We start from the raw sequence: 18,437 nt of genomic DNA on the forward strand, positions 1-18,437 counted from the left end.
TGTAACACCACGTGTACTGTGCTCTGCCCCAGTTCCTCTGAGGAAACTCATGAATGGGAACCATCCGGTTACCATATTTGTTTGAAGGAAGAAAGCAAAGAAATGAGGGTCTCAATCTGATCATACAACTGTTTTATTCTTGTGCTCTTGTGCTGTTTACAGTGTCTCCCAGTGAAGAAGAACCCCAGGGAATGTGATTAGGGACCTTCAGTGAGTCAGCAGCAGCCACAGGAGAATCCAGGGGTAGGAAGGAGATACAGGGACCCAAGGCAAAAGGACTGTTAGTGCTAGTTTGCCCATTTCCTGGCCTCTAGTTGCTTGAATGGGAATAAAAGAGGGAATATTAAATGATTGTCTACTGGGATGGAGAACTGGGGAGATCTGGCTATGAGAGGGGATCAGAAGCGTGGGGGCAGGATTAAAGCCTGGGTTTTAAGCATCTTGTTCGGGGGACCACTGTGAGAGACAGTGTGGGAGAGGATGCAGCGATAAGAGAAGGTGGAGGTTGCTGGAGGTGGGGCTCAGCTGTGATCAGGGAGGAGGGACGGGGCTCTTCTGGGTGGCAAAGGTAGGGAAAGGGATGGGCGGAGGTGCTCATTCTGTCCAGTCCTTCTTGATGGACAGGCTCCACTCCCAGGTAAGGTGGTCGTGCTTGTCATCATCCGTGAAGAAGGATTTGTTGTGGTAAGTGCCTCGAGCCAGCATGCCCTTGGGGGCCTCCTCAGTTGGAGTCAGAAACTCGTACTCCTCTGGCCGAGGCCCGTAGCTGCCAACCATGAATGTTGCTTTATCCACTGGGAAGAAAGAAAATTCATTAGGGTGAAAGCTTGGTAGAGGGAAAACAAACACTGCACACTGAAGAATTTGGAGCACAGCTCCCTGTGATCAAAGCCAAGAGCAATGGTTTCCAATCATGGCTAAACACCAGATTTACCTGGGGCAACTTTTTTTTTTCTCCTAAAAACATTTTTTTTTTTAATTGGAGTTTTTTTGAATAATACACTATTCTTTGACCCACTCCCAAAGGTTAGTGATCTGCTGTGGGTCCCAAGCATCGGTGTCTTTAAAACACATTACAGCTGATTTTGAGATTCAGGAAGGTGGGGAATCAGCGCCCTAAATCCATGGGGATCTAGACTCTTTTTATGGAGATGTAGCAGATTATACCATAAAAAAAAATCCCAGGTGTCAAAAGGTACAAACTTCCAGTTATAAGATAAGTAAGTCCTGGGGATGGAATGCACAGCATGGTGACCATCGTTAACAGTACTCTAGTGTAGATTTGGAAGTTGCTGAGAGAGTTGGTATTAAAAGTTCTCAACACAAGAAAAAAGCATTGTAACTATGTGTGGTGATGGGTATTAACTAAACTTTTGGTAATCATTCTGCAATATATACATATATCGGATCATTATGCTATAAGCCTCAAAATGATACAATGTTATATGTCAATTCTATCTCCATAAAAAAATATCTCAAACTAGTTGAGACCTGAGTTCTGGCTTCAGCTCTGCAACTACCTAACACTTTGGAGCCTCTCTTTCTTTTCTATATAATGAACTTCAAGGGTCTTCTATATACAAACTATCATTCTATGAACAGTTGGAGGAGATAAGGTAACAGCTGGGCATCAGAATGAACAGAATTCATGGATGGAATAATTAAATGGAAAGGAAAACCCAATCATTTGGTAAAAGCAAAAAATAGTGATGAACTGGGACAGATGGTAAAAATAGCCAACCAAAGTTATTAATAGGTAACTGGATTATATATTAAGAATAGTAGGGATTAGAAAGTATAAGTAAAGGTAGGTAGGCAGGCAGGTGACATTTAGTTAGCTGTTGTTTTGAATAAGCTTGGAGGAACGGCTACAGACACCTCATCGACCTCTTGCCCGAGTGAAGTACCACAGTCTTTACGCCCAAAGGAAAATAATAAACTGAACTATTTTTTCATGAGACTAGGTATTGGAACGATCAACCGAGATCTTTCAGGTTAACAACTTCTGTGGCATTTGAGTCACTGAGTGGTTCTCTATGTCATGCAAATTGATCAGTGCCTTCCCTAGCCCTCATTGATCCATTCGGAGGAACTGACCTACACATTATTGTTTCACACTTCTGGGGGATGCTGTTTGACACCTTCAGGTAAAAGGGAACTTTACAAGTGCTTCCATCAGCCTTCCACCGTTCACTTCTCCCTGCCCATATTAATGGAAGACAACTGAAGACAGGTTCCCACGGCATGTACCGCTTAGGTACAACTTGTCGAGAAAACTGCACGTTAAGTAATGTGATATTATTTGTTTCAGTTACAAAGCTTTTCTCGATTCTAGAAAGAGTACTTTTTTCTATTTCTTTGTTTATGAAATTGAGCACTGTCCCTACCCCTCTGCCCCGCCACCTGCCCCCCGTATGCTGCTACCACCTCCCATCGGATAGGTCTTTCCTATCTTCGATTTCTGTGACACCCAGGTTTTATACTTGTGGACTGATTTTTTTTTTTAATTTTAAGACTACATTTATGTACTTTGATTCAAACTTATCTTGGTTACTCTTCCCCTTTATAAGTAATAAAGTTGAATTCCAGAAGCTGAATGCTGAAGGTTAGTGGCTGACCCAGTCTTAACTAAGTTTCCTGAATACAGACCTTGCCATTAATATGTAGGTCAGAAGTATATGTGTGCCTCTCATCGGGTGAGTGTCCACAGCTATCATCAGATTCTTAAATGAGTTTAGGGCTAAAAGTTGCTAATAACCTGAAGTTTAAGTGTCGGTGAGAAGCAGAGTTTGGGACAGTGGAAAGTGTTGATACTTTACCTTTCACCCCAGTCCGGTAGGTGTGTTGAACATATTTCAGTCCTGACACAATATCCCTGTTCACCTGTAGGTGGGAAGGAGTCAAGCGATTCGGATTAGAGAGGATCTTTCATTTTCCCTCATCTTTCATGCTGATCCTACCTAGCTGAGGCTTCTCTGAGGACAAAAGGACTGAAGATTTGGTTCAGAATAAGTTACTACTGTCTTTTAGCGCGGTGATGAGGCAGACATTGGAGAGAGGAGGTCACAAGACTCAACGTTACCAATCTGGTTGTAACTGTCTAAAACTGTGATTTTTGGTGTTGGGGATGGGATGGTTAATTACAACATTGTCTCAATATTCTTCATTGTATTTCTCCTTCCTCAATGGTTCAGAGAATGGTCTTGATCTCCCCTCCCTGATATTACTGGCCAGAAGACCATCCTCATTTTAGGTTACAAAGGTACCCATGGAAACTATTGTGTAAATATCTGAAAACTCCTAACTTCAGAAATGATCCACCTAACATATGAAAAACAAACAAAGAGAAAAGTCGTAATGGAAAATCAGGTCTAGAAGGTGACTTTGCCTGGAATGTAACTGTGATTGGAGTCTAGAGATGAGGAGATGGGTCACAGGAAAACATCCCCCTCATATGTAAATAATGGGTGAAATCCATTTGCATCTGTATTTTGGATGGCTGTCATTTTCAGACGTTGTCTGAGACCTTGCCACTTTCCCAAGCCTTTCAAAGAAAATTTACTAAAGCAGAATGAAAATATAGACAGCCCAAGCACTTTGTTTTTCCATGATTCATTCTACCTAGGACTGAACTGGTCTTTCTGTTAATCTTATACAGTCGTCATGTTTATACAAACAAATTAAAGTGGCCATGGCAGCATTAGCTTGATGGCTTGGTTAATTGTTCACCGATGTAAGAATTAAAGCATCTTAAAAATAGGTTCTCCTCGACAATAGGTAGGACTCCCTTTTTGTTTTGGACAGAATAGTTAAGGCAATCTGTCAGCGCTACATTTTGTTTCGTTGGCAATAAGGTAGCATAGCCGTGAATACTGCCAGCTGAGGTTTGAAACTGTCACTCAGTAAAATCTGTAGCATAAGCCTACCAAAAGCAGACAGAAAGAAAACAGCTTCATTGAAGAAACTGTGGTGAAATGAAACCCAAACTTTCTAATTCCTCTGACTTCCACATGTGACTCATAGAAATAGGAAAAATGAATGCATCTTTCTAGAAGTCTCTAAGCTGGTCTTCTGGGCCTAGTAGAAGATGTGGTCTGGTGGTTAAAAGACCAAAAAACAGGAATGGTGGCAGAGTAGTAAATAAGGGCTTCAAAATAAAGAGACTCCTGCTTTTCTACTGCTCAATAGAGTGTTCACTTAACATAAATATGGTTGAGACAGACGAAAGAAAAGTATAAATATTCCTAGTTATTCTCTTCCTCTGCCTGCACATCCCTCCCAATTGTCTTTTCCACCCCAGGAAAAGACAGTTTACTGGGAGCATGAAGAAAAGTGAGAGCCGGGCTTCCCTGGTGGCGCAGTGGTTGAGAGTCCGCCTGTCGATGCAGGGGACACGGGTTCGTGCCCCGGTCCGGGAAGATCCCACATGCCGTGGAGCGGCTGGGCCCGTGAGCCATGGCCGCTGAGCCTGCGCATCCGGAGCCTGTGCTCCGCAACGGGAGAGGCCACAGCAGTGAGTAGGCCCGCGTACTGCAAAAAAAACCCCAACAAACAAACAAACAAACAAACAAAAGTGAGAGCCATGGAAATCATATATACCACATCTCCTTGGGAGGCAGAAGGAAAAGGGGAAGAAACTAAAAGAAGCATCCCAGTTTTTGGAGAGTGTTGTTAAGTTTTGAGGAAGAAAGAGAAGAACTTTGAGAGCAACTAAGAGAGTTAATGAAATTCTAGGGTGTGTTGCTGGTGTTATGAATGCAAACTTTCTTGGACATTTTTCAAGAGACATCAGTAAAGATTTAAATCATTTTCCAATGACATATTTTCAGTTTGGAACTGGTGTTTCTTCCTCGATCCATGCTGGGACAGGCCACAGGGAGGTTCGACTTTATGTGGGTTACACGTAGAGAGTGACCTTTCCCTGTTAGAGACAAGACCAAATCTCTGAAGTGGATGGGACTTAAAAACTGCTTTCTGTGCCCACCTTCTCCATCGCCTTCATGTGTAATCCTGACTGCCGAGGACCCAACCCTGGCCTTGCTACCCATGGCAGAAGCCCACGCACCAGACCTTTCCTTCTCATCTTATTCACAACAACATTTTCTTTTTGAATTTTATTTATTTATTTTTTATACAGCAGGTTCCTATTAGTTATCTATCTTATACATATTAATGTATATGTGTCAATCCCAACTGCTTATTAAATTGAAAAATTAAGGCAGTAGCATTAATGATTTGAAATTGGACTGATGTGAAACCCATTTGAAGAATATTTGGATACAAGGCCTTACTAAACTCTCAGGTGCTTTAGTAATAAATACAGGAAACAAGTCAGTGACTATTATAGAGTGTCTATTATAGAGTAGGCATCAACAAATATTTTCGGAAGGAAATTATTCTGAGGCATATTTGTATGTGGTGGGGAATGATTGTCCATGGACCCTGAATCATATCCTGAACCTTGGAGAAAGAAGGGCTGGTGTGCAAATAGAGAGGGCGGATGGGGTCTTTGTTGGTGGAGCCCAAGCCCTGGAGGAAGTGACCAAGTGGGAGTGAGGGGCAACCAAAGCACCTATAAGCAATTAAATGCAAACAGTGAATTTCTAACTCATTTGTTTTCAAAGTCAAGGTTACTTTTCTCCTTGATTTTGGTTGCTCACTGGGATATGGGCCTATTCATTCTATGTCAGTTTATCTCCTACTTAGTTTTGCTCTTACTTGTTTACCTGCTCTACAACTAAGTTGTAATTTCCAGTTATTTACCAAGCACCACACCCCCTGAATTTATATATCCTTGAGCAATTAGAGCTGAGGCTCTAGCTTTTCTACTTTCTTTTCCTATTAATTGATTCATTCATTTATCTATTTCTCAATAAGTAGTCATGAAATATCTACCATTTAAAAAGTTTTGCTTGAAATATTGCAAAGAAGGGATAGATAGTCTCTCCCTATCTCAAGGTGTTTAGGCTGAATAGGGGAGAAATGATACAAATGGTATAATACAAAGTAATGTGTGTCTTGTGGATGGGAGTATTAGAAGGTCCCAGGAGAGGGATCCCATTGGCTTCAGTGATCAAGGGAGAGTCCAAGGGAAGGGTCCTGGCTGGAAAAAGGCATGAAGCAAAGGTGCACCTGTAACAGGTAGAGCCCAGGATTGGGGAGAGGACAGTCCAGGGAAAAAAGAGAAATAAACAAAAAGTATGCCAACGTGATAATGCAAGAAATCTGATTTTTTCTTCCTCTGATTATAGGAAAGATTTAAACTTAATTAAAACATACAAAACCAGATACTTACTTTGAAGTTAATTTTGACTCTATATTCAACACCTTCCTTTAGCACAAAGGTTTCTTTTTTGAGGGCTTCCAGATCCCCTGTAGAAGTGGATTTTGAAAGAGTTAATTCTCCTCAGAAGGACATTCACAAGGAGATGAATGAAGTTGAAGCTCCAGAGCCATTTGCTGGGCTCCTCAGAGCAACATGGTCCACATGGTCCTCAAGTCAAAGAATGTCTGAGATTAGCTGCTGCACAAACACACATTTGAAATGCCTGAAATCTTGCAGCCAGATGTGAAAGAAATGTGATAGAGCTTTTCCCCAAGTTTGACTGCAACCTTAAGGATATGTAAGATGTTATGGTTAAAGACTCTGCCCCCACCCCTCAAATAAAGAAATAGGAGAAAAATATTATATGAGTGCCAGCTATTTTTTTTTGTAGATTTGTGGTGTTTTCTAGCTTTAAAAAATGTACTCATTTGGTTCCTTTTTATCATTCTAAAAAAATTTCACTTTTGTACTTAATTTTGCTTTTGCATTTGCAATTTCATATTATTTTTCTTAAGGAAAAGGAAACATCACTTAAGTTATAAAGGCTTCAGGCTCCATAAAACTGAGATCTGCCCCTAATTAGAGAGGTGATCTTTCTCTGCTCCTCTCCCAACGTGATCCTGTATAATTTGACATTCGGGGTGACTGTGTGTGTGTGTGTGTGTGTGTGTATGTTTTGCACAATTCTGTGCACCTGCTTCATGTACAGAGTTGGTACCAGCATCCTATGTATACATCTGGGATTCACCTCCATAGCTTTTTTGTGACAGAAAACTGAATTTGGTTTTCTTGCTGCTGGGAAAAGAGGACAGAGACCAAGTTTTCCCTGCAATATCATCAAGCCCTTCTGAACAGAGCAGGTTTCCTTAGTGCTAATTCAGACCTTATCTTGCAAAATGATGGTTGTACCTGGTAACTTCACGCAATTTCGCACAGGAAGAGGTCTGAGGTCCGATGAGAGAGAGAGAGAGAGTTTCTCTCTTGGAGAAATGCTAGAACATGGAGGTAGCTGAATGTATGCTCTAATGATTTCGGTTGAATAGGAAGTGTGTCTTAACCTCCAGTTTCCTCTCTCTGACAAAAAGCCCATATAAGGTAAAGAGTGGATGTGTCCTGTGTGAGGGGAACCACCTTGCTGTTAAGCCTACTGTTCTAGAGTCATGCTTTATTCTGTCTCATGAGTCCAGTTTTTGAATCTAGTAATAATTTTTGGTTTTTTACTAAAGACCTGCCTTTCATGCCCCCAACCCCTAGCTCAGTGGCCCTTTCCTCATTCCTCCCATTTGCCAATTTTCCCCAAATCAGCCACCTTCCCCGGCTCTCCTCATTTCCTCCAGACCTAAGTCTCAGGAAAGGACTTGACCCTTGTCACAATAAAATGAAAGAAAATAACATGTTAATTTGTACATTTTTAGTGGGGGAAGTTGCTTCTTTAAAAGAATCAGAGCTTTAAGTTAAACAATGTGTATTTAACAGTGGAATTCCTAGCGTTACTCAGGAGGTCTTAGATTTCTTCCTGTCTTCGGGTAAGTTCTGTAGCTGAGGCAAGGTCAATATTTTCTCTGATGTTTAGATTGTATAAATATTACCATTTCAGAAGCATACAGCTTGCTTCTTAACATTTCCATCAGCAGTCTTTTTACACAAATAGTAATTCTCCTGCTACCATGTGGAGATAAAAATCTGAAGTAAATATGATACAGGTAGATATATCCAGTACTTACACCTGACCCCTTTTCAATTAGAGACAGAGACTGGGCTTTTCATTAAGCACAGTAAATACTGTGAAAACTATGACTTGTGAACTGGACTCAGCATACCTTACTAGAATTCACTTTACTAGGATTTTTCTCTTTTTTTGCTGGGACAGAGGACAAAACCCAGTTTGCCCAGTGATGCCATTAGGCCCCACTAAACAGAACAGATGTGTCCACTTACCAGTGAGGTCCATGGTGATGGGTCCTGGGGCACTTTCACAAACCAGGGTAAGACGGGTGACAGTGACATTGGGGGCTGTTGGGTCTGCAGGATTCAAAAGGGAATGTAAGCACAGAGAGGAGGTATTTGCGTACTCTGTGTGTGTGTGTGTGTGTGTGTGCATTTAAAGTAGGAGAGAGACAAGATAACAAAGAAAAGGGATATCTCCATCTGGAGGAGAAAAGAAATGGAAGTGGCTGATTCACCATGCTTGGTCTTAGTGGCCTTATACATTCCAGTGATGCTATTTCTGCTTCAGGTCCTTGTAGGTCCATCTCAATCCTCAATAGCAGACATTTCCTGAGTGGCTATGGGTACTCTGCTGGTTAGTCACGGCCCATCCATATCTTTGGGCCATGTCTTAGTTCGCCATTGCCTATGTGTATGTGGAAGAGATGGTTATTTAGGTAAGGAGTGAGAAGGAGAAAGAGAAGAAAAAGAGAGAAGGTGAGCAATCGTGGAGAGAAGACAATTCTGAGTGGTAGTCTGAAATTCCTTCTAAACCCTCCCTATGTGTTATTTTTATCTATGTCAATGTCAACTTGCACCTTATCTCCAAAGAAAACTTAATTATCTGGTCCATAACTTGATTCGGCACATAGAGATTGCACCTCACTCACTTAACCCTGGAAGCACTTGGTACACTTTCCTTTGCAACTGCTCCTGAGTAGCTGAAATGTCTGCCTTGTCAGTGCCCCTTCACCTGCCCCGCATCTCGGCACACACGCACCTGCTACCACAGGCCCGTCCCCCAGGAGCGTTTTCTTGTACTTCGCTAGACTTTCATCATCTTTGTCCATCTCCTGCAGCTCCTTCAGGGACTTCTGTGGTGGAGGCTTGTAATTGAGCTTGCCATCCAGCTCTTCATCCTCCTCCAGGTGTGGTTCTGGGGCCTTTTCAGTCATTTTGATCTAGAGAGAGAGGGAGGGAGAGAAAGAAAGAGAGAGAGAGAGGACGGTCTATTAGCCAAAAGTCAGTGGATATGAACGATGTTTGTGGGGCTGTTCTTAGCATTATTTTTGCCCTAATGAACTTGTGTAATTGCCAGTGATTTTCCAGATTTTCCCCTAATTCAGCCTCATTGTATTTCACAAAATAAGAATATAATGCATTCCAGGCTTTCCTTTCACATGCCTGAATGTTACCATACTGGGATGTGTCCCTCCTGTTCACTGAATGAAACTGACAGAAAATAAGTAACTCTTTGGGAATCCTGTAAAACAAGTGAAACAACATAGTACAGCTGTCCCGGACCATAATGAGTGGCCCTAGCTCATATACTTATAGAAATTATCACAGTCCTCCAAATCCAGCCAGCCTTGCCAGTGTCAAAGTGCTCAGTGTGTACAATCCCAGTTATGATGGTTTCAAGTATGTGCTAAAAAAAGTTAGCTCTTTCTCATTCATTGAATCTTTCCCTGAACTCCTGCAAGAGCTCAAAGGTAACTCATGAGAGGTTGTAGGTCCCTGTGATACCTGCCTGAGTGTCTGATTGGTTTTCACCCAACACTGCTAATAATTCCTTGAGCTCAGGTACTAAGTGTTGTGTTTCTCTTGAATCTCCCAAGACACTGAAATAGTTCAGCCATTTTATAAGCGTTCATTCATTGACTTAATAGGTTCTATATATAAAGATCTTCTGTTCTTTTGAAATGACACAAAATAGCAAAGGACTCTAAATTCCTCCAGACAAATTGTAACTGTGTCTTTAGTACTTTCTATCAATTTCCACTTCCCTTTTAGTACCTCTCTACCCTCTCGAGATTTCCCCTGACTGACCTTATGCTCTAAGACCTCACCTGGGCATACTCTGGGGTCTGTCTTCTTTCATCATCATTTATATTTACTTGTTTTGGGTTAAAACATTGAGGGAAGATCTAATAAAATTATTCACACATAAGTGTTGATGAATGAATAATAAATTTTAAAATTATTCCTCTTGGGGCATGTATAGTCAGAGCTTTTCAGAGCTGAAATGAACCTTAGAGGTAATATATTCCAAACCCTAATTTAATCATTGAGAACCTTGAAACCCAGAGGTTAAAAGAATTGCCCAAGTTCACATAGCAGGGTGAGATGCCATGTCTTAATAAAGAGGAAGAAATATCTACTGGAAGAATTTCAGGCCCCATGGCTGGAAGCAATGGAGCTATTTGGGGGAAACAAGGGAGATATTTGGAGAAGGAGATAATGTCCTGATTTCCTTTTGCTCTGCTCTGAGGGTAACTCTCTTCCCTGTTTTGGGTAAAGGCTTTAGTGCTCGGAAGTGGCAGAACACTAAGTAAATACCTATCACATCTCATCCTGAGTGACTCTTCAAATCTCTAAAAAGTCCCCTGAGAGTGAAGCTGTGTCTGGCCAAAATCAGTTATGGTTTTGAGTCTCAATGTCACTATTATTGGCAACAGGAAGAAAAATAATTTGGAAGTGAAGCCAAACAAAAGCAGTTTTAACAGAATAAAAAAAGGGAAGGAAAAGAAATCATATCTCCTGGCTCATCCATCCTCTTCCAGCAAAATAACAAGCCAAACACTGTGACTCTTGGATCAACTCTGAAAACAGTATTGCAATGCCCAGGTCCACTTCCTGTGTAGGAAGGAAGCATGTAGGCCTGTTCCTGTGGCAACTCTTGCTTCAGCTACAGAACCAGCTCCACTCAGAGTTGAGCCTCTAGAGAAGATCACAATAAACAGAGTGACTAACTCAACTCATGTTACAAAAAACACTCAGGGAAAGTGAATGAACTGGTTGGAGAAACAATGAAGGATACAGTGGGTGGAGGTTGTAGGTTGTGGGTAGTTTAAGGACAACCATTAAGTCACACATAAAGAGCAACCCAGAGGAGACTAATCAGATGAGACAGGTTCTCCTCTGGAGCCTGACCAGATATCCAGGATAGAGGTCACATAAGAAACCTGCAGACAGAGCATCAGGAAAGCTATCTACAGATGAAAGCATCTCAGGCCCCATAGGCAGGACTTTCTGGAATATATTGCTTGGTTCTAACAAGTCATGTGCTTGAAGTTTGACCATGAGATGATGACATCACAGAAGATCACGGTGACTTTAATAACCTAGGGAATAGTAATTCTGCACCCTCAAATCTCAATTTTGAAAGGAGAGAGAGAGAGAGAGAGACAGAGACAGAGAGACAGAGAGAGAGAAAGATCTGGTCTAGGACAGCATTTCCTAACTTCTCACAGTGTAATCATTGACAAGTCAATTTATCTGTCATCTAGAGCTTGATCTTTTCATTAGTGAATCTGAGACTTGTGTCACTTTTAAATTTCCTTGATTCATTACAGATACAATAATTGCTCTAGAAAAATGAGCCAAAAATTTATTTAAAGGCATTGAAGATCAGAGGCTAATGTGGGATTACTATATGAAATTGTAGAAGTCAAGAGGAGGAAATTCGGGACAACATGAAAATAATTTGGTCTAATTATATAGCATAAAAAAAAGAGATATGTAGTCAGATGACCCCAAACCAGTTCACTCAGGAGAGGTGATTGGAAAAAAAGATGAAAATGTCATAATATGGCAAATAAAGGACTGGAAACCACTTCTTAGGGAAAGGCCTTTTGAAAGCAAAATTAAGGTCACAAATATATGATGAGCATCTAGTATTTACAAGACACTGTACTTTAGCACATACTGATACTTGTTATTCTCCAAAGTGGAGAAGACATTGGAGGAAGAGCAATCTAGCCATACCAAAAAGCCCAGCTTGTTTGACTGACGGTTCTTAATCTTTTTGGAGATTACAAAGCTCTTTAAAAATCGGGTAAGGGTCATGGTCCTTATAAAAGGAAAAAAGGAAAAAGCCCATGAAGTTGTGCACGCAGTACAGGGGTTCATGGACTCCTGAAGTCCTTTGTAGATTCTACTGAAGTCCATGATTAAGAACATGACCTTGAAACTGTAACTTTTGGAAACAATGAAGCAGAGCGCTGAGTGTTAAAGGGGAAGCTTGCTTGTCTCCGAAGCCTGGCCAGACCAATGTCACAACTCAGCCTCAAGCCACGGATCCTGTCTGTGAACCTGAAACGTTGGCCCTCAGAAGCAGGAGAAGAGACCATGTAACATCTGGATCTGACCACGAGCCCAGCAGAAGAGCGATAGTGCACAGGGGGCGGTTTTAGGGAAGAGTTCTGGGTCAATCTATTTGATTTTGGATAATTATTCCCTCACTGAACTAGGCCTCATCATGCATGAGTTTTCATTCTGGCTTTGCCACTAACTAGCTGTAACCCTGTGAGCAAATGTTCCAACTGCTGTGATCTTCCTTTCCTCATCTTGGGAAGTGAGGGGTTAGGGCAGACCATCTCTAGGTGCTTTCCTTTTCTAAGGCCTTTACCTGTAGTCAAGTGTCAGCTAAATTAACATTCTGCTACCTTATTTCACCGGTGTATATAAGAGACTACCTACCTCTGTTTTACTATTTCAAATTTATGTGAATTCCCCAAAGATCCTACATTTTCAATTTCACAGTTCATTTCCGGGGAACTTCAGATTCTCCCAAAGCCGCAACTGGCTTATATATCTTGACAATGGTTTCCCAGACTACCTGTGTGTGTATATTGAATTACAAATACAATTTTCCTTTTTTTTTAATAATTTTTACTGTTTTTTTTTTTTTTTGGCCGCACTGTGCAGCTTGAACGATCTCAGTTCCCTGACCAGGGGTTGAACCCGGACCATGGCAGTGAAAGCCTGGAATCCTAACCACCAGGCCACCAGGGAACTCCCTCATTTTTCTCTTTTCCATTTTATGGGTGCTGCTGAAGTGAAAATAGTAATTTTATGGAAATTCCAGACTTTTTTCTAATCTTGTCATCTAAAGAACAGCTGGTTTTGTAATTGATGATAATAATTCTAACAGTTATCACACGCAAGTGCTAAATGCTGTCATGAGGATTATCTCATTTAGTCCTCACCACAACCTTAAGGACTGCGGTTATCACCATTCCCTTCTACAGACCGGGGAACTAAAGGAGAGGTAAGTAACTTGCCCAAGAAGACTTGCTGTGTAAGCGGCAGAATGAATATCTGAGCCCGGGTGGTCTGACCTGAGGCTCTACGCTCTGTCGCTCCAGCTCTCTTTATTAAGAAGTAATCATGAAACTGGAGAGCTCTGGAGAGCTCGTTTGATCATTGTGGGAATCTCCCTGGGGGGTGCACAGGCAGAGGTAAGTGCTGCTTTGCAAAACTCTGCAGGGCGGCTTTAGCAAGTCAGGGAAGTGTCACATAAAGAGCGTTTTCAGTGCAACTAGGCTCCACGTCCCCTTGCGCAAGTCACTGAACCTCTGCTCCAGTTTTGGCCTCTGCAAAATGAAATCATTGTGTTAAAAGATCTCTGAGACCCCTTCATAATTCAGTGACCCTAATGCTCCTTAAGTTAAAGAAGGCTGTAAAACAAGAAAGGGAAAGAGGAAGTGGAGGTGAGGCTGGGGAGTACCCAGCCCATCAGCACAGAACGTTCTTGTTGGGGTCTGCTCACCTCCCTCTGCAGCTCACCCCTGTTCCACAAAGAGCAGGGTTGTTTTGTTTTTGTTTCTTTGTAGGTTGTTTTTGACTTTGGTTCTTTACACAGTAGAAGTGAAATGGAGAATTATCAATGTTATATTTCATAAGGCCCCAAAGCACATATGCTTTTTTTTTAATGTGCTCACCACTCTACTTATCTATTTCCTGCTTCACAGATGCCTACACATGTGAATTTTCACAGCAAACCCACACACACCCATGTTTAGTATTCAGTGAAACAGTGCCAAGATTTAGATGGGCTGAGGCAGCAACTTAATCCTCTCAGGCTCAATTAAAATGTCAGATTAAATTAGGGTGGGTACTCATGGCATGAGTATAACATAGCACAAATCGGTGTTTTTGCTTACAAATTGGGTGAAATTTCCAAGACACTGAAAGTGAAATGCACTTAAGAATTTACCAGTCTCCAGGATGGAGCACACTCTACTGGTTCATTAATGCAGTTCTAAATAATTGGAGGGCAAGAAAAGGTAAAACTCTTGAGTTTAGATGAAACAAATCACCTGGTTAATTCATAGAAAGATGACCCTGTATGTCTCTTGGAACTTGAGCTTTGAGACCGATGGGGCAGAAATTCAAAATATGTATCCACGATTGACTTTTTGTGGGACTTAAGCCAGTTATTAACCTCATTGAGCCCAAGTTTTTCCACCAGTAAAGTGGGAATAATAATCTTTCTTTACAGGGTTGAAGAGTGGGAGAAAACATGAAAAGTTCTTGGACTGTCCTGGTCAATAGTAGATGTTCAGTAACACTCTATTCCCTTCCTCTCCTCCCTTCCTGGTGCCGCTGTCTGTTTTGCTACAGTTTCAGCTTCAGCAAGGTAACTGACTGTCAGACACCAATGCTTTCTTTTGGATCTGCAGTGTTGACAAGCTCATCTCCTTCCTTCTTAAAAATAGATCTTGTCTCTTTGAGGAGTACGAAAGAGACAAGAAGTTCTGGGAACTGCAAGGATTGTTTATGAACTGAGTCAGCCATAAAATGGGACTGTCACTATTATATTTCTTTAAAAAGCCATTTAATTTTAGATTCTATTTATTGCTCCCTTTCATAAGTGAAGCCAAGGGTCACTCCGTGAATGATGGGAAATGACAGGAGACACAGGCACAGCTAATGGAGAAAATTCCCTCTGGCTCTGGAGCAAAGTACAGTGGAGACTTAACTCATGCCCCGAAGTTGCCAGTTGCTTCTTAGATGCACAGGCCGGGAGTATTAGATAGAAGAGTAAAGTGGAGGGAGAGAGAGAGACAAATGTGGAAGCCGCAGAAGTAGGGGGTTTCCGTCAGAGAAGTACCTACGTGAGCATCAGCTTTCCCTGTCATCTTCGTTTCCCAATGTCCAGGATATGCCCACTTTCCCCACATCTGGGGCTGTAGCTTTCCAGCAGGTCATGGAGAGCTGGACCCTCTCAGGGCTAGCGGAGGAGGATTTGGGTCTGCTTTGCTGTCTACGTGGTAATTTGGCTCATTTGGGGAATCCAAGTTTATCCTTCGGGACTCCAGAAGCTGTCCTGTTTCTGGCTTCCTTTCTGGTGTGTCACTATTCCCTAGTGACCGAGAGGAATTGGTGCTTCCAGGGCTTCTCAGAGCTGCTCTTTACCACCCCCCACCAAGAACATCTGCAAGTGCAGTGCTGGATAAGAGGAACCAACCCCATGCCTGAGAGGACAGTGTCTTGTTACACTGTCTTGTTACAATAAACATTAAGATCAATCAGAGGAGGGTACAGGTTCCTAGAAGCAGAATTCTTTAGCATTTCCCTTGAAAGAATTATTTCCTGAGAAATAATACATCATTCCTTCCCGGACATTCATAGTACAGTTGGTCTTCTGCTGATACTGAGGGCACGGGACTCAGAACATCCATGGATTTTAGTATCAAGGAAGAAGGGGGGTGGTCCTAGGACCAGTGCCCCGTGGACACCCAGATTCATACGCAAAAGGAGAGAGAACTCAGCGGACGCATTCATCTTTCCTGAGCCTCTACTGTGTGAAGTCACTCTACTTCCACAAACATTCATTTTAAATAATCCTCAAAGAAAACTGCGTTAAGTCAGCCATTATTGGGCAAAAGACTACACTGCAATTATTCGATCCATTCACAGAGGTTTTAAATTAAGCATGAAAAGTTAGACAGAAGTAGAGACAATTTTTATAAGCACAAATGGTGAATACCAGCCCTTCTAAGAAAACCCAAGTGAATTTTTACAAGCTCTGGCTGTGGAAACCAGAGTGTGTGCAAACCAGCAGGGAGGGACTCAGTGATTCTTCATTGAATGGATAAATGTTGAAGTTTCAGGAGTAACGTGAGACCCATCTCTGGGGGTGCCAGTATGGACTCTAACCCAAGATCCTGGGTGACAGTAACACTGACCCAGGAACAACGATGCTCAGAATGTGGGATTAAAGACTCTTTCTTCCACGGGCATTTCCTAAAATGTCCCTCTGAGGCATTGTAGCTACCGGTTCTTTTTTGCACCAGTGTGTGAACTTAGCCAAGTCATTGAACACTCCTGAGCCTTCCTGTCCTCACTGTGTCCTCTCAGAATTCAGATTTATAAATTTCTCATACCAGATATGACCCAAAGAAGGCCCTCCACGTAAGTTGTTTCTCTTTCTCTATCTGCTTAATTTTTACTCCCCCCAAAGCATCTCTCTTCCTGCCAGCTGAAGTTTGGAATTTATTGTGCTCCCATGAATTGGTCGGGGCGCTCATCTTTCCATCTGATTGACTCTGCTGTTCTGAGCTTCCACTGAAAACAGAACCTTGACATTGCTCCGAGGATACTTCCTGAGGGACAAACTCACGGTCTCCCAAATAAGGACCGAATTCCAATGCCTGGAAGATGCCAGCCTTTGTTCGGCTAAAACCTGGTTATTCCGCGTGTGCTGGATCTGTGCGGTATGGATGGGGAATGAACTATTCTCTCAGAAGTCCACACATCTCAGGAAATAATAAGATGATCTTACTATGCCTGTGTCATATCTGGATTTGGGAGGGATCTTTCCTTATAAAGGTAACGAAACAAAGCAATGGCGAAGGTGAATGATGGTTGCCTATGACTGGACTCTCTGGGACCAGCACAGACCGCTTGATTCTCTTTGCTTAATCATTCCTGCACTGAGGCTCCAACATGCTAACCCTGAATTCAGTGGTTCTTGGTCTCTACATGAAGGGGTGACTATGGGACCTCCATGTAGGAGAAATCTGCATTTCCCGACCCTGAGCAGAAGAACAGCTCAGAGTTTATCAGACCCATGCCACAAGTTACCCTAGGTCCAGAGTTTAATTACAGACCACTTTCTAAAACATGCTGCCTAGGACATCCTCTAAAAAGGAAGAAAGTATTTCCGGTCACACCTAAAGCACTTCTCATGGCTGCCAGATTCAGACCCTGACATTTGGAAGGCCCACTGACTGGGGGTCCTATCTGGATTTTTCTAGAATGTATCTCTTAATAAATTGTTTGGTGTCTTCTGTGTTTGCTTTGAGTTCTCTCAGAGGTAAAGAGCTGGTCTTTGGCAACAACAGCACTTATCTTTTTGCCCATCTCACTGGCTCTTGCTAATGGTAGAAATGCTATCCCTGTAGAGTGATGAGTAAATAGCCATGCTCCCCCTTGGATAATTAAATCCCACTGTACCCTAGGGGAGGCTTTCATTACGCATTTCTCTTACATCCCCAGAAAATTCTTCAGTGGAAAAGAGCTTAATATTTGACAACTTTGAACCATTTTTTTCTTTTCAACCAGTCCCTTTAAAGTCTGCCTATAAACAGGAAACCACACATCTCCACCCCAGCAGAAACCCACCATCCACCAACGCGTTTCGTATCAGTTTGGATCTACAGTCTTTTTGCTTCTGAGCTTGGCCAGATGCCGGCTCCAACCTTGGAGGAACCTGGCCAGGCACGCCCAGTGGGTACATGCAGAGCCTTTTTCCAGGACATCCAGAATTTATCTCCTGGGCTGCAGCACTCACCCTCCCTCACCGAGGTGCCTCCCCTGAGTCACTGCTGCCACTCCCGCTCTGCCGCTCTGACTTCCCCTTCTCTGCAGCCTCCTTAGGTACTTTCTTTTCATAAAGTTTGCTTTAAAGAGGCACAGCCCCTCTCAAAAAAATAAACCGTAGAGGACTGTAGTCTGGTGTAGAGATTCCTCCATTTGTCTGTGCTCACCTGTAGCCTCCCCTACCCTGAAGGTATTTCAACTTACATTCAAGGGTTCACGTCTCCGTCCTGGGTGCCTCTGTCTCTCAAGGCTGACTTCTGAGCACTGGCAGTTAGAACAGGAAGGAAGTTGTGAGAAAAAAAAAAAAAGTTTTAAACCTACTTGAAGAGGAAACCCTGGGCTGTCTCAAATCCTGTTCCTTTGCGCTGTGTATCTCTTGATCAGCCAACTCTGAACAGCATTCCTGACGATTCATGGCACATGTGAGAGCATGGCCACCCACGTGAGCACGGATATACCTCAGTGTTCAGACAAGGGTCTGGAGCTTATAACTGTGCGCCCTATGGATAATTGTGTGGATATGTCTAAAACTCAATTTCCGTGCATACGCTTCTGAGGCAAGTAATCTAAAACC

General features: G+C 42.4%; 1 protein-coding gene across 1 annotated transcript; it reads right to left on the minus strand.

Moving 5' to 3' along the window:
- Positions 1-115: 115 nt before the first annotated feature.
- On the minus strand, positions 116-18,220 carry ARHGDIB (Rho GDP dissociation inhibitor beta). The gene is made up of 6 exons (XM_004281115.4): positions 18,068-18,220; positions 9,033-9,213; positions 8,264-8,347; positions 6,296-6,372; positions 2,820-2,883; positions 116-794 (listed from the first exon to the last, which is right to left on the minus strand). The coding sequence occupies exons 2-6, from the start codon at positions 9,205-9,207 to the stop codon at positions 595-597; spliced, it is 600 nt and encodes a 199-aa protein (XP_004281163.1). The 5' UTR covers positions 9,208-9,213; positions 18,068-18,220; the 3' UTR covers positions 116-594.
- Positions 18,221-18,437: the final 217 nt, after the last annotated feature.

The sequence above is a fragment of the Orcinus orca genome, chromosome 11, assembly GCF_937001465.1.
Source record: "Orcinus orca chromosome 11, mOrcOrc1.1, whole genome shotgun sequence".
NCBI classification, from domain to species: Eukaryota; Metazoa; Chordata; class Mammalia; order Artiodactyla; family Delphinidae; genus Orcinus; species Orcinus orca.